Source organism: Paroedura picta, chromosome 11, assembly GCF_049243985.1.
Source record: "Paroedura picta isolate Pp20150507F chromosome 11, Ppicta_v3.0, whole genome shotgun sequence".
NCBI classification, from domain to species: Eukaryota; Metazoa; Chordata; class Lepidosauria; order Squamata; family Gekkonidae; genus Paroedura; species Paroedura picta.
Window position 1 is genome coordinate 15,011,142 of NC_135379.1, and position 26,638 is coordinate 15,037,779.

The following is a 26,638-nucleotide window of genomic DNA, read 5'->3' on the forward strand; positions in this document are numbered from 1 at the left end:
GCCCCTCTCCCCTCAGCGTCGGACGGGGCTGGGAAAGTTCGCCAGCCGCGGCCTCTGCGGAGGGCTTGGCGCTCCCTTCCACCACCCGGGCTGGCTGTGCGGCTCTCTTCCGGCGCCTGTGAGGGAAATCTCGGCGTCGGCGGGAGGGCCGAGCGGCGTCCTTTCTCCACCCCCGGCTAACTTTGCCTCCCCGCCCCGCGCTCAGTTCCCTGTGACACGCGTGTGCAGGGCGGAGGCAGGCGCTTCCCTTCCCCTCCCCGCCCTGTGTCTCGGCCGCTGGAGCGGAGGAGGAGGAAGAGGCAGAGGACGAGCCAATGCAATTAGCCTAACAAGGGACGGGCGGCGGCGGCAGCAGCAGGGCCAGGAGCAGCTTTTCCCGGGGCCGCTGACATGTCTCCTTCCCTCCGCCGGCGAGGGAGGCGGGCGCTGCCGAGTTGAGCGGAAAAAGTCCGCCGGGATCTTCCTCTCCTCCCCTCCCTTCCCTCATGGCAGCCTCCTGACGAGGGGGAGGGATCCCTCGCGCGCCCCTGCCGAGGACCCCATTGTGGAGACGGGACCGGGCTCGATTTTGGATTGCTTTTTTCGCCCCCTTTCGGGGTTGTTTTTTCTCTTCCCTCCTCCCCTTCCCGGGAGGCGGATCTCCGCGCCGTTTCCTCGGGCTTCCCTGGCGAGAGGTTTTCGGCTGTTTTTGTTTGGGGGGGGGCGGGGGGGGGGCAGAGAGGAGCGCATGTGGACGGCTGCTTTCCCGGGCGGCCGCGCCTCCCTCTCCCCTCTTTTGTCCCCGCTCGGGCGCGCGCCTCTTTTCGGGCGGCCCCCTCCCTCCATGCGGACCCCCGGCGGAGCGGCGCTGCCTGTGTAGCTCCCGGGCCATGAAGTAATGGCGACCCGTTGGGCAGCGGGACCACCCGGCGGGGCAGATGGAGACGCCCGCCCGCCCGGAGGCACCGCCGGCGGCGCCCAGGTAGGCGAGCGGAGCAGGAGCAGGGCGGGTCCCGAGCGAGTGAGCGAGCGCCGTCTGAATGGGGCGAGCGCTCCGGCGGCGTCGGGAAGGAGGGACCAGCCAGCCCGGGGCGGCTGCTGCCGTCGCGGCGGCCGGGGGTGAGGAGCGGCTTGGGCTGGAGCGCCTTTAATGGCCGCCCCATCGCTCGCCCCTTCCTGCCCGCCCGCCTCGGAGTTGCCGGGACTTGGGCGCGGGAGATCGACGGCGGCGGCCCGGAGACCTCGGCGCGGCCGCGGGGGACGGAGGCGGGAAAAGCCGAGCCTGAAAAGTTGGCGGCTGCGGCGGTGGCGGCTCTGCTGGCTTCCCCTCCCGGAGGGCTGGCTGCCTTCCCGCCCCGTCCCGAGTTGGAGGAGGCGGGCGGAGGAAGGGATGCCGGATCCGGGGGATGCCGGAGGAGACTCGCGGCCCCTCCCCGCCAAGTGGTAACAAAGAGAGGAAGCGCCGTCGGGGGGGTCTCCCCCCTCTCTTTGGGGAAGCCTTTGGCTTGGAAGCGGTGCCCCCCCCCCCAATCTCTCCTCCGCCTCCCCCCTTTCCCTTTGTCCCACTGATCTGATGGCGGCGGGAGGAGAGAGGGCAGCCCCTTCCCGGGTTTCAGCCCCTGAATGACACTTGAACACCCCCCTGGGTGGGCATAACCGCCCTCTTCCTTTTGCAGGCCGGGGCCGGCAGCTTCCAGCCTGCAGATCTGCTATGGTTTTGGGGGATATTCTTCCCCCAGCCGGCCAGAGTTGTCGCTGGGAAGTTGCCCTGTGAATCTTCAGTTTGGAAAGTTTTATGTGTGTGTGTTTTTAAAGTTCTCCTGGTGGCCCTGCCTGTTCAGACTAATGCCCTGGGTCTTAGAAAGGCCCCTGTTTCAACCCTTCATCCCAGGCTCTGCATTAATAGTGCTAATAGCATTACCCTTCTGCCAGCACAGTGTGTTTACTCTCCGCTAGACATCAAAGGTGACTTCTCATATTCAGAATTTCTGTGAGGGCTTCCGGTAGACGGGAGCATGCCAGAGGATCGTGCTGTGTCAGTGTTTATATGAAGCATATGGTATGTGAAAGTTTTATCTGCTCCACATGTTAAGCCTGTGTGACGTGGCTGCGGCTGTCCTCTGTGTGTCATTTTCTTGTGCTATATAAGAAAAGGCATAATACGCAGGAAAATATATACTGGAGCTGAATGAACGTGTCTTAGGGAAGTGAATAATGTTTCTGAGAAATGGGATATCACACTTTAAAAAAGCATTTAGGAATAAAAAGGCAAGCTTTAATCTACCAGTCTGCCCTTGATTTTCAGGGGTAGTCAAACTGCGGCCCTCCGGATGTCTGTGGACTACAATTCCCACGAGCCCCTGCCAGCATTCGCTAGCAGGGGCTCATGGGAATTGTAGTCCACGGACATCCGGAGGGCCGCAGTTTGATTACCCCTGCTGGTGTGCTGTTGATATAAAAATTGCGTGGCACTGTTATGCTTTTTCTAAAATCATTTCTTTGGGAAGTCCTTCTAAAACCTCTGTACCGCTGGGTTAGGTAAGGACAAAGTATCCCCTGTGGGTTTAGCCTATGGTAAAGTTGTAATAGGTTAGTTTCAGGAATCTTGATGTTTTTAGTTGACCACCCCACCCCAAAGGCACTTGCAGTTGACAAAGAATAAGGATTGCTTTCTCTAGCCCTTGAAATATTAAAGCTGGGAAGGGAATGAGACAGGAGAGAACATACTAAGAGTTCTCAGTAGTCCTCGAAGCTGTGGAATTCCGGGCACTGAGACTATTCATGTAATCCACCTATCATTAACGTGGTATACCATAATGAATCCTTTTGGAGTTGAGGCCCACAAAGTAGGTAAGATGATATTTCACTGGGCCAGCTTTTCTGGAAGGGACAATGTACACACTTCCAAGTTCATAGATGGCCTATAAGGTCCTTTCATAGAGATTGCTTATCAAGGTGTCCTTTTAGGCTGAAGAATTGTATATTTTATTGACAAAGAGTCCCTTTGGTGTACTTCATTATCCAGCATCCATAGAAGGATACATCTTCCTACTGATATACATTGGAACTCTTCACTTGCACTGTATGTTTGTTTTTATCATGTTTGCACTTGTATTGCATGTTTGTTTTAAGAATATTAGAGTCTTATCAGAGCAGCATTTTTTGGTCAGCTTTCTTTGCTAGAACTGTATTTAAAACTGGAATCTTCATGGGGAAAATCATCTAACAAATCTTTATTGTAGACTTTTGTAGTGTATGGTTGGCTTCTACCTTAACGCAGGGGTAATCAACCTGTGGTCCTCCAGATGTCCATGGAGTACAATTCCCATTTGCTGGCAGGGGCTCATGGGAATTGTAGTCCATGGACATCTGGAGGACCACAGGTTGACTACCCCTGCCTTAACGTATTGGTTTTACGTGGGACAGTAGAACTTAGTTCAGATATTCGGCTTCCTGATTTGTTAGTCTGCTGACTTACACACATAGTCCTCTCTTAATTGTTCTCCTTCCTTTCTTTGATTGTTGAACAATTAAAGATCTATAGGAACTGTGTACTTGTAACTTATCGCTACTAAATTGATCTCATAAACCAGAAACTGAAACTGAAACAAGAAGTTGGCTCCAGTCTCTGGCTTACTATGGTGGTTCCAGGCCAGGTGAGACTAAGGGAGAACTCACAAGGCCAAATAGACCTGTGAGCTCACTGGGTGTTCCTGATCACCAGCAAGCCTGATATCAGAACTGAGTCAGCGCATACAGTGTAATATTTCAACACACATTGTCATTTGCGGCTGTTGCAGTTTAGATTAGAGTTCTTTGTTAAATAGAATGCAAAAGTGCACTTGTGCATCTTGATTTTCTTTGTACACTGTAAAACTATCCTCACTGAAGGTCTGTCCCTTCCTGGGATCAATCAGACACTTACTTTTTCGCCTTCCGTGACACACAACAGTTGATCAAACAGAAGATTGTGTGGTTATTTGATAGGTGGGATCTTTTGAGTATATCAAAGGTGAGAATGATGGGAAGGCATTAAGTCCTGAGAAATTCCTATGCAAATGGGCAATGTTCCTGACCTTTGATCATGGACACACAGCTCTGTTCAATAATTCACTGTGCAACCCTAAGCAGAGTTGTATCCTTTTTTTCCTGTTGGAGTTAGTGTGTTTTGAAAGGTGTAATACTGTTTAGGATGGCACTGTAAATAGTACATTCCAGAGCAAGTGATAAAGCTTGATTTATAAACTTATCTGTATCTATCTAAGATAAAGGCATGAGTTAAGACTATGTTAAGATAGTTGGGGTTGTAGTTCATCCAGAATTAGGATTTATTTATATAATAATATGCAGCTTAAATATAGTACTGGATAATGCTGAAACTGTTCTTATAGAGTGGCTGTTCTTGCATACTGCTGTTTTGTAAACCTCTATTCATTACTGTGCATAGTTTTTCAGATCTTTTTTGGATAATGGGGAGCTATTCCATACTTCATTGGAAAATTCAAATAGAGATAAATCTCAATCCAAAAGCTTCTATGTTTGCTGATTACTCAGATCTACTATTTCAAGATTGTTTGCAAGAGTTCTCCTTGGGGTGGTGTTAGAAATTGCTTTGAGACACCTAGGTGCTGGGGTTTGTGCCATAATGTTGTCCCCGGATGGCTGGTTAATACCGCATGACTATTTTTGTGGTGAGTCAGATGGCTCTTCTTTTTTGTGGTCAAATTGCAAGTTTAGGTTCATGTTTAAAAATGTATTCCAGAGGTAGACATAGGGCGGCAAATAACAGTTCTTGATTGGAAGTTCAGTGTAACTTGTTTGTAAATATATAGGATATAATCCTGTACACATGGTTAATGGAGAGAGCTAAAAACTTAATGTGAATGTGGTTTTAAATAATATTTTGGAATTTATTATGCTAGGTCTTGTTTTCTGCTGCCCTATCCTGTAAATGAAGCTTTGGGGCAGAAGAAACAGGCAATGCATGTGGGTGTGAACTTGATAACAGAAAATTCTCACTTGTTTTAAATGCATTTCATGTACCAATAACTTCTCATTATTGTCTGCTCTGTGAAGGGTTAGTAATTACACCATGTTGCAAAACTGATGTTACAACACTCACGTTACAAAACTAGATTTTATTATTAGATTTATTATCTGCCCCTCTCTGCATCCGGGCTTGGGGTGGTGTCCAATATTTCTACAACAGTGTTAAAATTGAATATAAAAACAATAGTAAAACCTCTATCCCAGTGCTCCATCTCAGTATATATGGGTAGCATGGGGGTGTCCAGGAAGGAAGGCCTGTATGGTTTATTTATTTAATTTTTACTTTGATTTCTTACCCGCCGCTTCCAAGTGATGGATTACAACAGTCTGCATAAAACCCCCAATAAAACTCCCTTCAAACCCCTGACATAAAACACAAATAAAAAAGACAAGTTACAATGGAAAAGAAAAAAAACCCAATTCTATAACAATACAATTCCATTCCCCCTAATACAATCTCATAGAGGGAGGAGGGAAGAAGGAGTAGATGGAACCTATGGCCGCCATACACATAGCTGTATCCTGAAAGGGGGGTCATACAGATCTTCCTTAGCGCGCCGGCCTTAACCATAAACCTGGTGGAAGAGCTCCGTTTTGCAGGCCCTGTGGAATGCCGAAAGCTCCCTCAGATTGTGTGTCCTGGCCTCAGCCCTGTGCCTGGTGGAATAGCTCTATTTTGTAGGCCCTGCAGAACTTTGATAGTTCTCTGCCAGCAGCAGGTTGGTCAAGGCCAATCACACTTCTTTAGGGCCAGGAACCATCAGCATGTTTGCATTTGTAGATCTTAGAGTTAATCTGGGAGTATATTGGAAGAGGCAGTCCCTTAAATACACAAGGTCCAGACTGCTCAAGGCCAACACCTTGACTTTGATCTGGTGTTCAACTGGCAATCACTGTAGCTGCTGGAAGACTGATCAGATATGTGTCCACCACAGTGTTCTAGTGAGGAATCACACAGCTGATTTTGTACCAGCCGCGGTTTCCGGGTCAGGAGTAGGCCCATTCAGGGTGAGTTAACAGTAGTCTAATCTAGAAGTGACTGTTGCATTTAAGAACATCAGCAATTAACATACACTTGAGTTCTGTTTCATTTTGAACAGTATTGGGATAAATTGCTGCCTCTTGATTTCAGTTTTTCAACTGGAGAATTTAGAGTGTTGTGTACTTTGTAGTGTGAAGAATTCATAATGTCTTCAAATTTGGCCTTTCAAAGAACTGAACTTCTTGTATATGTATATGAATTTTGTAAATCTTTGATATTCTCTGACTTGGCCTCAGACTCTGAACTCTGTGATCTCTCACCTTAATTTTTGCTCCATCACTGATACATTAGAACCACAGGGCAGTAAGACTTATGCCTCTGTGATCTGTTTTTGTGGACAGCTGGACTCAAAAGCTGTTGTGATGGCAAGTATCTCATCTAAATTAAAGCAGCACCTTTGCATGTGGATTATAGATCTTCCCATGTAATCCCTCTTGCTAATTCACTGAAATTTCCTCACACTGGGCACTTTTAATAATAAAAGGTGTGGGTATGTTGGTTGAGGTCAGCAGCTACTTGGACCACCACTAACGTACATTTTAAACTTAGGTGTTCTAGAAACAGGAGAGCAAATGTAGAAATTCAACTAGCTGGAAGATTTTTGTCTTCAAGATTGTGGTTGTGCAGGATATCACACTGGTATACATTGCTGTATAAGAATGGTAGTGTCTTAAAGAAATCTGTCAAGGGTTATCCTAGGTCACTGCAATGCAAAGCATTCTTTTTGCTCTAGATCAGGGGTAGTCAACCTGTGGTCCTCCAGATGTTCATGGACTACAATTCCCATGAGCCTCTGCCAGTTGACTACCCCTGCTCTAGATGACTACAAGGCATTTTGTTCTTGACTAAATAAAAAGAGGTAAAATGTTTGTTTTTTGCTCTGGTTTTTGACCAATGGTCTCTATTTACATCATTCAAAATTGCCTTAAGATCCTGCATACTTAATAAAAGCATTCTGCATCTCTTCAGAATTGCATTTTCAGTGCTACAGAAATATACAGCTTTCAGCAGGAGTTGATGATACTTGCATATTTGTATCCCTTATATTCTGCTAAATAGATTCTGGTACCTATTTTCTTGCTTAAGTGGCTATGCTGACTTCACCTATTGTTAATGTTGGAACGCCTAGAGACTGGCTGGCTACACCCTCTCCATATCAAACAGTCAAGAGGCCCTTTCACCTCCAGCATGGAAGTGAGATGATTCATTATATGTGCACCAGGTTGATAAAACAGTACCCTCAAGCAAGCAAAAATACTTATCCAAGATGTGGACTTTAAATTACCGAATTACGTTGGGTTGGTAGTTAAGTATCATATTTCCCTAAAATTATCATTTAGGGCAGGGTAGTCAAACTGCGGCCCTCCAGATGTCCATGGACTACAATTCCCAGGAGCCCCTGCCAGCAGTCCATGGACATCTGGAGGGGCGCAGTTTGACTACCCCTGATTTAGGGAATGGGAGCTACCATGTTGAAACTTATTTGTTAAACTAGGGACAAAGGCCATGGCATTCAAGAATACAACGGGTGCTAGATTGGTGGGTGGGGGGCTGAAAAACACTACAGATGGCCTTTCTCTCCCCCCAAGACCTGAAAAGGCTGGAGGCCCTTGGGAAGGGAACTCACCAGCAATGGCAGCTCGCACGCAGCAGGGATTTGCAGCCTCTGCATTGGATTTCTTTCCAATATAGTTTGGGGCACAACTTTACCGCAGAGAAATTCCCATTCTGATGTATAAAAAAAAATGGATTGGATCCAGCTGTCCTTCAGATAGTCTTTTCTCCTCCCTAAAGGATCTTCCCTCAGATTAAGTTGTTCTTTTTCCAACTGAAGAGCCACTTAAATTGGAGGAAAGCTTCAAACCTGAGCCAAAAGGAAATGTGGGGTATTTATATAAATGTAAATACTTTTCTTGCAGGAGTAGGATTCGCCCCAATAATTGCTGTAGGTGTTGGTGAATGGTAATGGGATTTTCATCCATTACTGAAAGAACATGAGAGAAAAAGAAGCAAATTAAAAGTGTTTTGCTTTTTTCAAATGATGCTGTTTATAGAAATTTTGTGCTAGATCTTAAGGTTAACATCTGGTACTAAATAAATAAATTATATGTGTTTATGCCTTTGATTTTATATTTGTCCAGCTGGTGTCATAAATGATGTACTGCCTCAAAGACAGTGCTAATTGCAATTTGGCAGGTTATAAATCTTGAAGTACCCTGAATTTGTATAATGTACAGAGGACATACAGTATGAGTTGCATAGAATCCTTGATGGCATTGGGGAGATGCCTCCAGATCACCTAACCTTTCATTTCTGGTTAAAGTAATACAAATTATATAGATAGATTCAAGTGGGTAGCCGTGTTGGTCAGAAGCAGCACAACAAAAATTGAGTCCAATAGCACCATTAAGACCAACAAAGATGTATTCAAGGCATGAGCTTTGGTGTGCAGGCTCATTTCCTCAGACAAAATCACCTTTCACTGCTCATGAGCATCATCTGCTTTCCAATACTGCAACTTACCAAGAAGTTGAAATGGACAACACTTAACTTCACCATCAGCTCATGATTGTTTTGGTTCTTCATTTTTTAGAGAAGGCAAATCTAATGTGTGCTGGTAAAGCAGCTTGTAGGCACATCTGTACCATGTATTTTCCTTCCAAGGGGCCGAGGAAACTTGAGCAGCCTAATTGAAATGTTCTTCTTGATTCCGGAATGAAGGGCATCTCTGCTGGGTAGTGTGGCAGAAAGATTTAGCTGCATCTCGGAGAGACAGTGGAGGGCCTGATTGTGAGGCCTGTCTCTGGTAATGAGCAACTCTTGTACCATTTAGTCTGACTCTTGGGAAAGGGCAAGCCAGCGTGGGTGGAGTCCTGTGTGTTTGTTAGGGTCCAGCCTAGTGGCTAATTGGTAGAAATTGCTCTCTAAATGAATGTGCCTCAGCCAGATTTCTCTTTTGTCTGTTTGGAGCCTTGTGCTGCTGATCTGCCCCTAGAAACCTACATGCCAATAAATCTTCTTGGTCGTTTAAACATAATTCTTGCCTCAGGGACCTTCATATTCTGCTTGTGCACCACAACACTTACAATAATGAATCCAGAGCCTAGACATTTGCTACGTTTAGAACACCTAGTAACTGAGGGGAAGTTTTGTTGTTTAAAATAAATCTGCATGTCGCCCCCCCCCCCCCGCCCCCGATCATAGAAAGCTGTGTGTGCCCCCTCAGTTGATAAAACAATCTGCCATGTCATATTCTATTAAAACACACACACTTGGGTAAGCCTCAAGCCCATTTTGTTGTGGGGAAAGATATATCTCTGCAAAGAAAGGAGCCAGAGACTTCCTTTAAAAATTCAGGGAATAAACAGATACAATCTGATACAGATTGTTCTAATATTCAGTTGTTAATTAAAAAAAACAACAACCGAAAGAAGCTTTGTGAAAAACACATCTATGACATATGGAAATGTCTGCAACATGAGGAAATAATTCCTGATAATCAAAAGCAATATCCGCGGTCACTGGAGTGGATTTCCTTGTCCAGGAACTGTGGTTGTATACTAGGGTTGCATGCATGTTTTACAAGTGAGTCTGACCTCTGTTGCAGGGAAGATAATGGAGCAGATATTAAAGGGGGCTATCTGCAGACATCTGAAGGACAACTTGTTGATCTGAGGAAGTCAGCAGGAATTTGTCTCCAACAGGTCTTGTCATACCGATCTGGTTTCCTTTTTTGACCAAGTAACAGGCTTATTAGATTGTGGAAACTCAGTTGATGTGGAGATTCAGTAAGGCATTTAACAAGATTCCCCATGGTCTTCTCATGGGTAAACTGGAGGCTGCAGACTGGATTTTTGGATGGTTAGCTAGATAGGGAGCTGGTTAGAAAACCATGACCAGAGAGTGGTTGTCAATAGTGTTTGATTGGACTGAAGAGAGGTAAGCAGTGGGACGCCACAGGGCTTAGTACTGGATCCTGTACTTTTCAGCATTTTTATCAATTATCTGGATGAATGGGTGGAGGGACTAATTAAATTTGCAGATGACACCAAAGTGAGAGGCTTATTTGTGAACAGAAGGCAGAGATAGAGTTCAACAAGATCTGAAGATGCTGGGAAAGTGGACAAACGAGAACAAGATGCACTTCAACAAGGATAAGTGCAGAGTTCTACATCGGGTCACAAAAATTCATACTGGATGGGAGATATACTTCTGGGTAGCAGCATATGTGAACAAGTTCTTGGGGGTACTTGTAGAATGTAGGTTAAATACAAGTAGACAGTCTTGTGCTGTATTCAGTCTTGTACTGTATCAACAAAGGTATCATATCAATACTGCATTAGTCAGACTGCACCTGGAGTACTGTGTACAATTTTGGAGACCTCAATTCAAAAAGGATGTAGATTAAATTAAGAAGGTGCAGAGCAGTAAGGATGATCCAGGCCTAGGAACCAAACCCTGTGAAGAAAGGCTAAGGGACGGGAATGTTTATTCTGGATTAGAGGAAGTGGTAAAGGAACATGATTGCTCTCTTAGTATTTGAAAGGTTGTTACTTGGAGGAAGGCAAAGAACAGTTCCTGTTGGCAGCAGAGGATAGAACCTGCAATGATGCTTTTAAACTACATGTAAAATGGTACTGGCTAGAAATTGATCTTTTTTTCCGCAGCCAGGGTAGTTCGGTAGTAGAATCAGCTGCTTAAGGAGATGGTGAGCTTCCCCTCACTGGCGGTCTTTAAGCAGCGGCTGGTCAGATACTTAACATGGATGCTTTAGGTAGACCCTACACTGAGCGGTGGTTGGACTAGATCAGGAATAGTCAACCTGTGGTCCTCCAGATGCTCATGGACTACAAACGCTGGCAGGGGCTCATGGGAATTATAGTCCATGGACATCTGGAGGACCACAGGTTGACTACCCCTGGATTAGATGGCCTGTATGGCCCCTTCGAACTCTGTGATTCTATAAGTTACTGTCCTGTACCGAAAACAACCAGCATCTTATTATATCTTGAGTTCCAGTTGAACAAGTAGTACATAATTATATTAGATTTTTTTCAAGTTACATTTTTCGTTATATGTGCAGTGTTTGAAATGCTGCATTCACAATTTTTCACTGCCCTTTCTCCACAGACAAACAGACATACAACAAACCTCTGTACTGTCATGCTGGAGTCCAGGCCAGCAGTTTAGCTCTGTAATATGAAAATAGCATCAATTCTTACACACATGAGTGGGAGGAGGGGGAATTACGGCTGCAGAAAATAAAGGCATGCGCATCTACCAATCTCATCCTGTTGTTTATTTGACTTGAACTAATTTAAAATTATCACTCTGACCCCTAAAAAATTTCCCCCAAAAATGCTGCAGTCATTTCCTGAAGGAGGATGTAGTTACAGCTGATGCTACTACTGCTGTTTAGAAGAACCATGTGAACTAGAGTGCTTAATCTCCCTTGTTTTGTCATTCATATAGCAGCAGTATCCATTCTTCTCATTTGGCATTACAGAAGAAACTTGGAAGTGCAGATTATGTCCTTAGGAAAGTGGCTTCCATTTTCCAGTCTTGAAGACGGAACCGGTTGAAAAAGGATCAGCAAATCCTATAGTTCATTCCGTTTGCTGTGGAGGCAGAAAAGGACCTCAAGTTTTGAGCCTCAGAAGCAAAATGTTTTCTGATATTAAGAACATAAGAAGAGCTCAGCTGGATCAGGCCAATGGTCCATCTATTCCGGAATCCTGTCTCTCATAGTGGCCATCGAGTTCCTCTGGATGGCCAACAACAGAGCATACATAGAGCAGTAGTTCTCAACCTTCCTAATGCCGTGACCCTTTAATACGGCTCCTCATGTTGTAGTGACCCCCAATCATACAATTATGCAAGTGTTCTTTCACAGAAATTAAACCGAAACTGACCAATGGCATGAAGATCCATGATTGTATACTCTTTTTTTTTCCGGGGTGCTGCTGGAGTGGCTGGCAGCTGAGTGCAAGCACCTGCAGTAGGAACAGTAACAGTGGTAGTGCCCCCCTAGGCAAGCTGCTTTCCCTGCAGCGATCCCTGTGAAAGGGTCGTTTGACCTCCAAAGAGGTCCCGACCCCCAACTTGAGAACCACTGGCATCAAAGCTGAGTCCTTCCTCTGATGTTACCTCCTGGCTCAGGGATTCAGTAAATTAGTGCTTCTGGACATGGAAGTTCCTTTCAATCACTGTGCCTTGTAACCATTGATAGATTTATCTTCTGTGAATTTATCTAATCTCCCTTTCAAGCTGTTTATTCTTGTGGCCATCACTACATCCTCTGGCAGCAAATTCTACATTGTAATCACTCTGTGCAAAGTATTTCCTTTTTTGTCTTGAACCTGCTGCCCATCAGCTTCAATGGATGCCCTTGAGTTCGTCTGTAAGGAGTATATTATATCTTTAACCAAATCAGCAATCTTCATAACCATGTCAAGTTGTGATTGATAAATTATGGGAGTAACTCCCCACTTTTCTGTTTTGAGTTACTGTCGTTCATTGAAATGAGTATAAAACTCATTTTCCTGATGGAAGTATAATAAATTTATTTTTTATTGCAACCTGCCATGGATTGTTTATCGAGAGCAGTGGGCAAGAAATCCAATAAATAAGTAAATAAATAAATACCTTGCCAATTCTTTGTATTTATTTTATGTTACTGGTTAAAAGAAGTAATAGTTAATTGGCCAGTTTAGAAAAATAGATGTGTGCTGTTATGTTTCACTGAACAAGAAAATGAAATCTTGAATGACAGTAGTTCTAATAAGTCAGAGATGACTAATATTGAATATATATCATTTCAATAAAGGATTAACCTATATAGCAAGGTTCTCGCCCTATGATACCTCATTATAACTTTTCCCCATTAATTGGGATTATGGAAATACCTGCGGGTACTGGCTGAGATGTTGGAGGACACGTAGACCTATTAAAATGATTTAAATTGTATACTGAGAGGCGCCTGAGTAGGTTCTGGGTATTTTTAGCTTTTTCATTAAACTCTGATGTCCAGCATTCATAATAGGAGGCGGCATTCCTGCTGACGTTTTTAATTTTTATACTAATTGTGGCCTAAACCAGTTTGGAAACTAAGCCGGGATCTATAGACTAATCCAGACATGGCTGCTGCTCAAAGATGGCAGCTTCAAATCTACTGTGCTCTTTTGTAACATTTAGTGTGCCATATAACCCCTGTTTGCATAGTCATTGCATATTTTAAGGGACATCTCCAAGTTTAAGTAAGAGATGGCCAATGTTCTTCTCCACAGCTGTTTTAGGTGACTTGCACATTCTGGTCCTGACACCATGGCTAGTGGCTGTCAGAAAACCCCAATCTTCTGAGGAGAACTGCATGCCTGTTTATGTAAAAGTACTTACAGATTAAGACCTATCAAACTCTCAGATTATTGGCAAGCCCTCCCAAGATTCGAAGCAGAGAGAGATCTTTCCCTACACCCGCTACATAAAGTTTTTAAAACTGAGATGGTCATGGATTAAAACTGGTCTCTTTTACATTTGAAGCATATACTGTACCAGCATACTACAGTCCTCATAAGCACTTGTCACATAGCTTATGACAACAGTCTTTTGACTAATTATGGCTTTCCAAGGTTTTCCCCAACACCTGCTGCCTGTGGTTCTTGACCTGGAGAGTGCTGAAACACCTGCCGTATTCCCCGGCAATAAACTCTCTGGAATTGCAGTGCCAGGCAAGGATGGCCATGGAGGAGGTTGTACAATTGTGGAAGTTCTACCTTAGTTCATATCTTTCAAGGCTGGCATGATATTTACTAGGAACAAGAAAAGAGGGGACAAAATATTCTAACCTGTGTATACAAGCTTGGAACCTTGGAGGTTCAGCAGCAGAACTTTAAAAAGGTAAAGGTAAAGGTATCCCCTGTGTAAGCACTGGGTCATGTCTGACCCTTGGGGTGACGCCCTCCAGCGTTTTCATGGCAGACTCAATACGGGGTGGTTTGCCAGTGCCTTCCCCAGTCCTTACCGTTTACCCTCCAGCAAGCTGGGTACTCATTTTACCAACCTCGGAAGGATGGAAGGCTGAGTCAACGTTGAGCCGGCTGCTGGGATTGAACTCCCAGCCTCATGGGCAAAGCTTTCAGACGGCTGCCTTACCACTCTGCGCCACAAGAGGCAGCAGAACTTACTAAATGTTAAAATACCAATATTTATTACTATTCATGTGCACACTTAAGATTTGAAAACTCAATATCATAACTATTGCTCAGATCAGTGGATATTGACACATGGATGAAATGACCTAATCTAAAGGACCAAATGCATTTCAACCCCTCTTGGGGCCTTCCTCAGTGGTCGAATATTTGAATGCACTTCTACAATGTTGTAAGGTATTAAAAAGCATTCAAAGAAGATGCTCTTACTAGTATAAATTTTTTGCAGACATGTACAACAGACAATAACAACAAAAAGGGTAGAATTTTGGAAAATTTTGCCTTAAGTCAGCTGTGACTCAATGGTTCTTTCTGCCACCACCATAACATTAGATAGGATAACAAATAGTCTCTGAATGTAAAAGCTTAGATATCATCATTAACTAATAGAAGTATTAAAAATTGGAGTGTATATTTGCCTTTCTCTAACGTGGCCTCAAGAGCCTCTTGTGGCGCAGAGTGGTAAGGCAGCTGCCTGAAAGCTTTGCCCATGAGGTAGGGAGTTCGATCCCAGCAGCCGGCTCAAGGTTGACTCAGTCCTCCATCCTTCCGAGGTCGGTAAAATGAATACCCAGCTTGCTGCTGGGGGGTAAACGGTCATGACTGGGGAAGGCACTGGCAAACCACCCCGTATTGAGTCTGCCAAGAAAACGCTAGAGGGCGTCACCCCAAGGGTCAGACATGACTCGGTGCTTGCACAGGGGATACCTTTACCTTTTAACGTGGCCTCATGCTAGATGCCTTTCTTTTGCCCAAGATGGTGGTATGCAGAAGAACACTCTCTGAAGGAGACAAGAGTGCTACACAAGGGGAAAAAATACAGTATTCCAGCCAATGTGTTTACATATCAAATTGCGTGTTCCAAATTCAGCTTTGTCTAAAATACCATGATTATCAGAAAAGTCTGAACAAGAACATACACACAGACACATGAACGTGTGTGTGTGTGTGAGAAGAGGAGAAGTCCATGATATCAAAGATTTCTCCATGCTGGTGACATGTGATCTGGGTTTACCAGTAGTTAAGAATGAATTCTACCCCCCCCCCCCCGAAAACACAGACCAAAATTACCATGGCCAGCTGCATTTGAAGTAAAATAACATTGGGCAGCAGATTAGAGTAGGCAGGTTTGTAAAGAATCTGCAGTTCCCATCTAACATATAATTAGTGGTTTGAATCCCAGTGTCGGTTTAAAAATATGTACACATTACAAGACACACATGCGAAGAATGTCAGAAGCTGGTTAACACGAAATCGCCAAGCAAACTTTTTCATTCCTTGTCAGTTTGATACCGTCCTGAGTGCAGCCTTTTGTAACGGATGTAGCTGAGACATTTTTTAAAAGATTGGAATTTAGTTGAGCTGTGCGTCCTAAGCCTGGGATATTTGCGTGCTATAGAACAGGGGTAGTCAAACTGCGGCCCTCCAGATGTCCATGGACTACAATTCCCAGAAGCCCCTGCCAGCGAATGCTGGCAGGGGCTTCTGGGGATTGTAGTCCATGGACATCTAGAGGGCCGCAGTTTGACTACCCCTGCTATAGAACGATATGTGTCCTATACGTGTAGAGAAGGTGCAATTTTATTCCTTTTTCCTGTCACAACAGCGCTGACAGCCAGCATGGCGTAGCAGTTAAAATTGATGGACTCTAAACTTGAAAACTAGGTTCATTTCCCCACACCTACACATGAAGCCTGCTGGGTGACCTTGGACCAGTCATGTTCTCTCAGAACTCTCTCAGCCCTACCTAACTCAGAAAAGAGCCTGTTGTGGAGAGAGGAGGGAAAGGCAATTGTAAGCCACTTTGTGAGAATCCTTACAGTGCAGAAAATGGCGTATAAAACCCAACTCTTTTTCTGTAATGAGAAAAAATCACTTGGTTCCATTTTGTGTCCCATTTTATCTTTTTACAAATCTGAGTTTCACCTTTCTACTTCAGAAGTCCTTAAGAGTACTTATAAACACTAATTGGTAAAAAAGGAAGAATTCAAATTTAGGCAGTGTGTAAAAATGTATCACATTAAACTAGGTAAGGTTGGCCCTGGTTAGTATTTGAAATCACTGACGCCATGCTTAAGTGTGAAGTGCTTTGCAGTATACATTTTATGGAGTTACAATAACCAGCCAAATGCATTCTATGGTCTATAGTTATGAAGGGCTCACACTGGAATGGAATACCCAGCAATTACTCCAGCTCAAACCTTAATAATTGCTGTATACATATAAGAAGTTTTTCAAAGAACAGCTGGAGAGTGGAAGGCCTTAGAACAAGGCTCACGACCTTCTCTTAAAGATTAAAGTGCCAGAAACAGCATCTCATAATTTGGAGTTTTGCTTTGACCGAGTAAAAGCATTTTATGATAGTTTCTTGTGAAAATAATTTCAAGTTTTAAAAAAGAACTTCAAGTTTTATTGAACAAATATCTTTAAATTTATTTTTATTCATTCAATTTATACACCACCCTGAGACGTCACAGTGAGGGACGGTATATAAATTGAATGAAAAAAACAAAAACAAATAAAAATCTGTTAGTTTAATAAGGTTTATTGACATAGCTTCTAGCAACCCAATGATGTAAAAACATCTCAGTTAACAATAACAGAAACTACCAAGTACTAAGCCTCCTACTAGCCGGGGATATCGGTGCTTCCAAGAAATAATCTCCGTCTCCTGAACCAGTGCTTGGTTTCTCTTCCTCCTCCGGGATGTTCCGTAAGGTTTGTGGAGCACAAATGGGTCAATACAGAATGTAAACACTTCGGAGGAAACTTGAAAACATACTGTAAACTAGTCCAAATAAACCAGGGCAAGAGTAATCTGGGTGCACCTTTATTATGACCCCGATGTCTGCATTCTGAATCATAAAGCTTTTGAGTAGCGCCAGTAATTTGTGTGGGTTTTCCCTGAAATTCTTTACTGCTTTAAAAAGTGAATAGATTTAAACTGGCAGGGGCTCTCTGGGATTTGGGGTAAGTAGGTGATGCGAAAAATCTCTGCCTGAGATCCTGGGCTGATTCTGCACTTACTTTGTTTTCTCCATTGTTGATTCTGCTGAATTCAGATCGGTTTGAACCCTGGTCTTCCTCCTTGTTTTCACCTGAATTGAAACAGAAAGCATTCTGTACTTGATGGAGGAAACACAGGAGGAGGGGGGAGGCAGGTGAAGCCCAGCCAGCATTGCAGGAGTGTGCTTTATTTCTTTTGACTGCCTGTGGAGAAGCCAAGTGCAGCAGAAGGCTGCTCATCTCTTTCTTTCCTTGGGGGGGGGGGACTGAGCCAAGCCAGAAGCAGCCTCACAGAATGAGGCAAATCTCTGTTGAGAGAAGTATGGGATTCTGGAGCGCAGTCACTATAAAATATTCCAAAAGAAGGGAAAAAATAAATCTTGGGAGGAAAGTCTTGCTACTGGGAACCAAGAATTCTTTGAACTGACACCCTGGCCAATCAGGGAAGTCTGCTTTGCTACAAAACATGGAGAAGGAAGTTAATTCACAAAAAGCAGAAATCTGCACACTTACTGATGGCGATTTTTCAAATATCGAGGTTTATATCCACTTCTGGGTATCACGGGGGAAAGGTAGGGTCACTCCGGATCAATCGTGCATGCTGCAGAGGGAAAATTTAAAGCCCCCCAAATCAAAATGGAAATCGAATTCAGTGTAGACGGGAGGTATTTGTTTGAGCTGGGAGTGGGTAAAAAGCCCCCTGCAGACCACACCCTAGAGAGCCTATGTCAGTCTGAGTAGTCAATATTGAACTTGATGGACCAGTGCTCTGATTCAGTGTAAGACAATCTTATCTGTTATTTTGGATGGATCTGTCTTTTTTGAGATTACTTAGATGCTACTGAATTATTCTCAAGGAACTTTTATTAAGGCTGCAGCAGTTTCATTTGGCTGTGATAGATGGAGTTAGTTCCATAAGCCTTGCAATGTAAGGTTTTGGGTGCCTAGGAATATGGAAATAGTTGGCCAGCTGTTATTTGTTTTTAATTCTGAAAGAGCTGCATATACAAACTTTTAAAGTCATTGCATTACAGAACTGGCACTTGGGGGGCAACTCGGCCTTTTGGCTAAGATCAAATCTAGTATCTGTTATTTGTTTAAATGCTCCGTCTGTGTAAAAGGTTTAGAATTTTTCAAAATCCTGTTTGATGGAAGGATGAAAACTGGTTGGACCAACAGAAATTGGAATGACTGATGGCAGATAATAATAAAGGTATTACTCATATGTAAGTCCTGGGGGCTGCGAGGTAAGGTTTTTAATGAGAACAACTGTAATGTAAACTAGACAAATGGCCCCTCTGCTGTTTTGTTCTGTTCCAAGCTGAATCTTAGAAAATCGACTTCTACACTGCAAGCTTTATTTGTTTGGTTTGTTTCACTTTTGGGCAGTCTGTAGTTTAATACACTTTTCCCAACTCATACTACATAGATGGACCCTATCTCCATTTATGGTTTCTAAATAACACAAGCTGTTACTAGGGTTGTGTATTGTCAAAAATGTCTATTCTGTATTCTGTTCTTTCGCTTTCGGTAATGCCTTCTTATTTTTCTCGGCTAGGCTCCAAATAATCTACCACTTCTGTTCCCTGTCATTATTTGGAGATTTCTCAGCAGTGAGTAGGTGAATAATCTAAAATGTGAGATCCTCATAGTTTTATGAGGTTATTGAGACAAAACTGTTCCGCTTGCATCTCCAGGCCCGTTGAATTTGAGGGGGGAGCAAGAAGAAGAGAGCGGGGCTTGCTGCACTGATAGTAGCAGAGCTATTTGATGGTTAATTGACATGATTGTCATCAATTTGTGGTCTTGTCATTTGATGTCCCTTTCAATGAAGGTCTCCTGCAGGCTCCGTTTAGATCTGTCTCTCTTTCTCTCCCTCTCCTGCTTTGCTATTGGGTCCCCCCCCCTTTAAGTGCTTATTATTATCTGCTGGATTTCTTGCCATGTTTTCTGTAAATCAGAGTGTAATGTTAACATTCTCTCTGTGTGGACAGATATGAAGGAGCTGTTTTTTTATTATTTACTTTGGGGCTTAGTGGCTTAACGCTGAGCTTAGCTGGAATTGTAAACTATGCTAAAGCTTTACTGAAATACTTGTTTTATAGCATTAGAATCCAGTTCACTTCTGCTTTTCCTTGGTATAGCATTAGCTTGCTTTGTTCTAGCGGTGTTAAACCTGTGTTCAAGATATGCTGTGGACTGGAGTATATGTGTGTATACATATGTGTGTGTATAGACAGACAGACAGATCTAGACTAGATATAGTATAGTCCACTTCCCTGATTGGCTCTCAGGGAGGGCACTTGACCCCCCCAGAGGACCAATCAGGTAGGGGATGCTCCGTCCTCAACTGCCTCCCCCTCCGCCTTCCAGCCACACGAAGAGGCGGAAGTCAGGTAAGGTGCCCCCCTGCCTGAGCAGCCCTGCTGTGGCCTTTCCGACCTTGGCGGAACTGCCTGGGAGGGGGGAGGGAGGCAGGTAGCCCTCAGCAAAGCTCGTGCCTACCGGGAGCAGTTCCGCCTTGACCTTGCCATGCCTCAGTGGAACTGCCCAAATAGTGGGAAAGGCTAGAGCCCATTGTATTTTTTGACCAATAGGCTTTTCTGTTAGTTTCATATATTTATTTAAAGTCACCACTTAATGACATATTCAGGCCTGGAAACCCAGTAGTTTTCTGGTTGCTCATTGTCCCTTCCGTTTCTGACCTGTTTCAGAGGTTATCTTAGTGCGGGAGCTGCTTCTGTGTGGTCCAGACATGAACTAATCTGGTCAATGTATGAAAATAGAAAAAGTGAATCTGGAACAGGTAGGCTGGCGTGTTGTTTCTCTGAAATTAGTCTAGTACTACAACTTCTACAATGAGTCACTTCCTAAGAAAACTGAGCAATTGTTGCAACTCTAAAACATTGAAATTAGTGGGAGAAACAGGTGGAAAAATAATCACAGTTGGGTTCTTATGAACATAAGAGAGAAGTAAGACTTGCTAGGATTTGTACTCAATGGTATGTTCAGTACTCTAGTTTAAGACCCCGTTAGTTTTTTCTGGTTCACTGATGATATGCTTAACTGTACTTGAAGAGAACATTTGTGTGTATATTTATTCTTTCTCCTCCAGTGTGTGTGAAAAGAAGTCGTTTTATCTCTGTGGTGCTTGGTAATGGAATAGTTTTTGCATTGCTGCAGCATCTGTGCTTTACAGAAGTGTGACAACTGTGGACTAGAACCAATGGTAAACGTCACAGTGATGGAGATAGAAGCCTTCCTCCACTGGAAGACTATTTGTGTCCCTGAGGGGAACCACTGTATCCAATTCCGTTTCCAACTTTAATAGTGATTAATTGGGCATATATGTATTGTCATATTTTCCTGTTTCTATAATTTAGAAATAAACAAAGTGTAGCCTGCAGACAAGATGCAAATCAGCTTTCTTGTGTCTGTGTGGTAATTCTGTTTTATGCTCTCCACAGCCTGTCCTCAGTGTGTTTGGTTTTAAGACTTTTAATGTTTATTTTAATCAAACAGCATGGATGCCTACTTTTCCTCTTGGTAATCTCCCTGCTCCTCCTACTGGAAAGTCTGGAAAAATTGTATCATGTTTATGCAGAAATAACGCTTTAATGGAATTAACTTCTAAATAAGTCTGTAGATTATCTTTAAGTAACTCTCCTTTGTATGAATACACATCTAAACATTTGTGTTTCTAAGCAGGTATAATATTACACAGCATGTGGGCTGCTTGGCTTTTGAATTCGGCTCCTAGGTTATAAATCTAGATGGGTCCCATGTTAAATTAATATGTATGCATATGCATATATAAAATACATGAAGTTAAATAAATGATTCAAATGGCTGCTACTTTGATATTTGAAATCATGATTTATATTATTTTACCATCTACTGGTAGGAAGGATAGTCTTCAGTTCCACTGTTATCTTTGCGAAAGTTGGAAACTTCTAGCAAGATTCCCATAGAAAATCCTAAAGGAAAGGCTATGTAATATCTTTTTTTAAAGACCAAGTAAAATGACACAAGAGCCTCTTGTGGCGCAGAGTGGTAAGGCAGCAGTCATGCAGTCTGAAAGCTCTGCGCATGAGGTTGGGAGTTCAATCCCAGCAGCTGGCTCAAGGTTGACTCAGCCTTCCACCCTTCCGAGGTTGGTAAAATGAGTACCCAGCTTGCTGCTGGGGGGTAAACGGTAATGACTGGGGAAGGCACTGGCAAACCACCCCGTATTGAGTCTGCCATGAGAACGCTAGAGGGCGTCACCCCAAGGGTCAGACGTTTTGAGTTCTCCAGAACACTTCATCAGGCTGGATTAGAGATAGGAAAGAGGAGGGTGGAGAGAGGGCAAAAAAATTATCACAGGTCATAGTCTTCTTTAACCCTGTTTTGGTCCCTTTTAGGAGCTCTTCTCAGGTTCCAGGGTCCCCTGCAGTAGGCTGGCATCTTGTGCAATGAACTAGGCTAAAAAAAGGCCTAAGCTAAGAGTGAAATAACTATACTCGATATACCTTGTCTTATATATATGCAAGACAGATTTCTAGAACATTTGACCCAGAGTAGCATGTGTGTTTATTCTTTTCTTGAATACATTTATTCAAGCACACGTAGAGGAATGGATTACATGATTTTTTTTCTTCCCTTAAGACAGGTCAAACCTTGTAGCAATTAATGATGTTATACATGACAAAAAGGTATTTCATTGGTTCCGCTACCTGAGCTCCCCATAAACCTTTAGGCTCCCCTTCCCACCATATGGCCCCCACTGAGAATGGCTGTTTTAAAAAAATGATACCTGTAATAGAAAGCCAGTTATATTCAAGACCCAGTCTCTGTGGAAGGTAAACACCAGAATCCTGAAACCCTTATCAGACCTCAATACAGAACAATCCAGGTAAGGAATGCAAATGCAAATGATACTAGCAACAACAACCCACGTATTTCTAGCAAGGTAGCTAAAATCTCTGTTGGCAGAGTGCCTTAGCAGGTGTATCCAGCATTCCACAGAGCTTTCTGACACACAGAGCTAACATTAGTATAGTGTAGATTCAAGTGGGTAGCCGTGTTGGTCTGAAGGAGCACAACAAAATCAGAGTCCAGTAGCACCTTTAAGACCAACACAGATTTATTCAAGGCGTGAATAAATCTTTGTTGGTCTTAAAGGTGCTACTGGACTCTGATTTTGTTGTAACTGTGTAGTGTGAGAGTGTTAAGAACTACTGCTGATGAGAGCTGAGTTACAAGGTGCTCCCCCTCTTGTGTGTTATACAATATTTGAATTAATATCTGGTGTTAGTCTGTGCCGCACGCATACTCATGGCTCGATAGTAACATTTTGCATTTACATAGCTAAACTCGCAAGAGCTTCTCAGGATATTACTTGAAAGCCATGGGATATCTTGTGTACTTTTAAAAGTGCCCTGTACTCTTGAATTCCCTTTCCCCATCTTTGTCCTTAAGGATGGATGTTTTCTTCCTGTGCTGTGAAACGGTAGGAACAGGGACACGCCCTTCCCAGTCCTTCCTCTTGCTGACATGCAAACGGGGCTATTTCCTCCAGAGAAATGCTTACGGAATGGAGCGGCACATATGTAGAAAACACGGATAAGCCACATGACTATTTCAGAGCAAAAAGGAACCCTTTCTTTTTGAAATCCCCATTTATTATTTATTTCCTTCTAGAGTGCCATCTGTGTGCCTGTCACTGTATGAGCACAGAGACCATTAAATATGCGTGTAATGTTCTCATTCCTCTTCCTGTACAGGAATAACTTCAAAAGCATTCTTTGGAGGAACATTTAAAGCAGGAATTGGCCCATGATGTCAGCTTTAAACAGAGAAAGACGGTCTTTTTTTTCTTTTTGGCCGGCCCTTGGGGCACCTGCGGATGTTAAGTATAAAAGCGAAGCTGAATATTGTTCAGTTATCCCAGTGTACTGGCCAAGGCCAAGGCAGCTTAGTGTTAGCATCTGTCAAGGAGAAATAAAGCTGCACTAGTAGGTGAATGCTCAGAGTGCCATATTAATTTGTTTGCTTATTCAATTAATGCCTGGCCTTTCTCAATAATGCCTCAGTTGGTGTTCCCGGAAATGTTGGATTCACCTGTTAATTTTAAGTGATATGACTGCACCAGGCTTCTCCAGGTCACCTTTGCTTCATTAAAAGGGTTAAGTAGGCCATCTCCAGACGTTAAAAACCCCGATGCTATTCACTTTTGTTGTTGTTATGTGCGAAGTCGTGTCCGACCCATCGCGACCCCATGGACAATGATCCTCCAGGCCTTCCTGTCCTCTACCATTCCCCGGAGTCCATTTAAGTTTGCACCTACTGCTTCAGTGACTCCATCCATCCACCTCATTCTCTGTCGTCCCCTTCTTCTTTTGCCCTCGATCTCTCCCAGCATTAGGCTCTTCTCCAGGGAGTCCTTCCTTCTCATGAGGTGGCCAAAATATTTGAGTTTCATCTTCAGGATCTGGCCTTCTAAAGAGCAGTCAGGGCTGATCTCCTCGAGGACTGACCGGTTTGTTCGCCTTGCAGTCCAAGGGACTCGCAAGAGTCTTCTCCAGCACCAGAGTTCAAAAGCCTCAATTCTTTGACGCTCGGCCTTCCTTATGGTCCAACTTTCGCAGCCATACATTGCAACTGGGAAGACCATAGCCTTGACTAAACGCACTTTTGTTGGCAGGGTGATACCTCTGCTTTTTAGGATGCTGTCTAAATTTGCCATAGCTTTCCTCCCCAGGAGCAAGCGTCTTTTAATTTCTTTGCTGCAGTCCCCATCTGCAGTGATCTTGGAGCCCAGGAAAATAAAATCTGTCACTATCTCCATTTCTTCCCCTTCTATTTGCCATGAATTGAGAGGGCCGGATGCCATGATCTTTGTTTTCTTGATGTTGAGTTTCAAGCCAACTTTTGCACTCTCCTCCTTCACCCGCATCAACAGGCTCTTTAGTTCCTCTTCACTTTCTGCCATTAGAGTGGTATCATCTGCATATCTGAGGTTGTTGATATTTCTCCCTGCAATCTTGATCCCAATTTGTGACTCCTCTAATCCCACATTTCTCATGATGTGCTCTGCATACAAGTTAAATAGGCAAGGCGACAGTATACAGCCTTGCCGAACTCCTTTCTCAATTTTGAACCAGTCAGTGATTCCATGTTCAGTTCTCACTGTTGCTTCTTGACCTGCATATAAATTTCTCAAGAGACAAATAAGATGCTCTGGTATTCCCATCTCTTTAAGAACTTGCCACAATTTGTTGTGCTCCACACAATCAAAGGCTTTAGCATAGTCAATGAAGCAGAAGTAGACGTTCTTCTGGTACTCCCTAGCTTTCTCCATGATCCAGCGTATGTTGGCAATTTGATCTCTAGTTCCTCTGCCTCTTCGAAATCCTGCCTGTACTTCTGGAAGTTCTCGGTCCACATATTGCTGGAGCCTAGCTTGTAGGATTTTGAGCATAACTTTGCTAGCATGAGAAATTAGTGCAATGGTGCGGTAGTTTGAACATTCTTTGACATTGCCCTTCTTTGGGATTGGAATGTAAACTGACCTTTTCCAATCCTGTGGCCATTGTTGAGTTTTCCAAATTTGCTGGCATATTGAGTGTAGCACTTTTACTGCATCGTCCTTTAAGATTTTGAATAGTTCAACTGGAATGCTGTCACTACCACTAGCTTTATTGTTGCTCAGACTTCCTAAGGCCCATTTGACTTCACATTCCAGGATGTCTGGCTCCAGGTCAGTAACTACCCCATTGTGGTCATCAGGGATGTTAAGCTCGCTCTTGTATAGTTCTTCTGTATAATTTTGCCACCTTTGTTTGATCTCTTCTGCTTCTGTGAGGTCCCTACCATTTTGGTCCCTTATCATACCCATCTTTGCATGAAACGTTCTCTTCATATCTCCAATTTTCTTGAAAAGATCTCTGGTCCTCCCCATTCTATTGTTTTCTTCTATTTGCTTGCACTGTTCATTTAAGAAGGCATTCTTATCTCTTCTAGCTTTTCTCTGGAATTCTGCATTCAATTGGGTGTATCTTTCTCTTTCTCCCTTGCCTTTCATTTCCCTTCTCTCCTTAGCTATTTGTAAAGCTTCCTCAGACAGCCATTTTGATTTCTTGCATTTCTTTTTCTTTGGGATGGTTTTAGTTGCTACCTCTTGTACAATGTTACGAACCTCCGTCCATAGTTCTTCAGGCACTCTGTCTATCAGATCTAATTCCTTAAATCTATTTGTCACCTCCACTGTGTATTCGTCGGGGATATGATTTAGTTCATACCTGAGTGGCCTAGTGCTTTGCCCTACTTTCTTCAATTTAAGCTTAAATTTTGCAACAAGAAGCTCATGATCTGAACCACAATCAGCTCCTGGTCTTGTTTTTATTGACTGGATAGAACTTTTCCATCTTTGGCTGCAGAGCACATAGTCAATCTGATTTCTGTGTTGACCGTCTGGTGATGTCCATGTGTAGAGTCGTCTCTTGGGTTGCTGGAAAAGAGTGTTTGCTATGACCATTGTATTCTCTTGACAAAATTCTACCAGCCTGTGCCCTGCTTCATTTTGTACTCCAAGGCCAAACTTGCCTGTTATCCCGGTTATCTTTTGGCTTCCTACTTTAGCATTCCAATCCCCCATGATGATAAGCACATCATTTTTGGGCGTTGCTTCTAGAAGGTGTTGTAGGGCTTCATAGAACTGATCAACTTCATCCTCTTCAGCAGCAGTGGTTGGGGCGTAGACCTGGATCACTGTGATGTTGAATGGTTTGCCTTGGATTCGAACTGAGATCATTCTGTCATTTTGGGCATTGTATCCCAAGACTGCTTTTCCTACTCTCTTATTGATTATGAAGGCTACTCCATTTCTTCTGCGAGATTCTTGTCCACAGTAGTATACCTGATGGTCATCTGAATTAAATTCACCCATTCCTGTCCATTTTAGTTCACTGATTCCTAAAATGTCGATGTTCAGTCTACTCATTTCTTGTTTAACCACGTCCAGCTTGCCTTGATTCATGGATCTGACGTTCCAGGTTCCTATGGAATAAAAATCTTTACAGCATCGGACTGTCTTTTCGCCACCAGTTACTTCCACAACTGAGCGTCCTTTCGGCTTTGGCCCAGCCGCTTCATTCATTCTGGCGCTACTCGTACTAGCCGTCTGCTCATCCCCAGTAGCATATTGGACACCTTCCGACCTGAGGGGCTCATCTTCCAGCGTCATATCGTTATGCCTATTGGAACTGTCCATAGAGTTTTCATGGCAAAGATACTGGAGTGGTTTGCCATTTCCTTCTCCAGTGGATCACCTTTTGTCAGAGCTCTCAGCTATGACCTGTCCGTCTTGGGTGGC

The 26,638-nt window shown here is 43.6% G+C and overlaps 1 protein-coding gene across 4 annotated transcripts in view; it reads left to right on the forward strand.

Annotated features, from left to right (window-relative positions):
- Positions 1–26,638, forward strand: part of ARHGAP21 (Rho GTPase activating protein 21) — a 120,082-nt gene that overhangs the window by 20,539 nt on the left and 72,905 nt on the right. For 2 of the 4 annotated variants that reach the window (XM_077304035.1, XM_077304037.1), the window contains exon 1: positions 230–961. The exons of 1 other annotated variant lie outside the window; for it this stretch is intronic. In XM_077304035.1, the coding sequence (XP_077160150.1) occupies positions 878–961 (84 nt within the window). In that variant the 5' untranslated portion in view covers positions 230–877. Of the gene's footprint in view, positions 1–229; positions 962–26,638 lie in introns of those variants that run through there. One more of the 4 variants, XM_077304036.1, reaches the window with a different exon arrangement.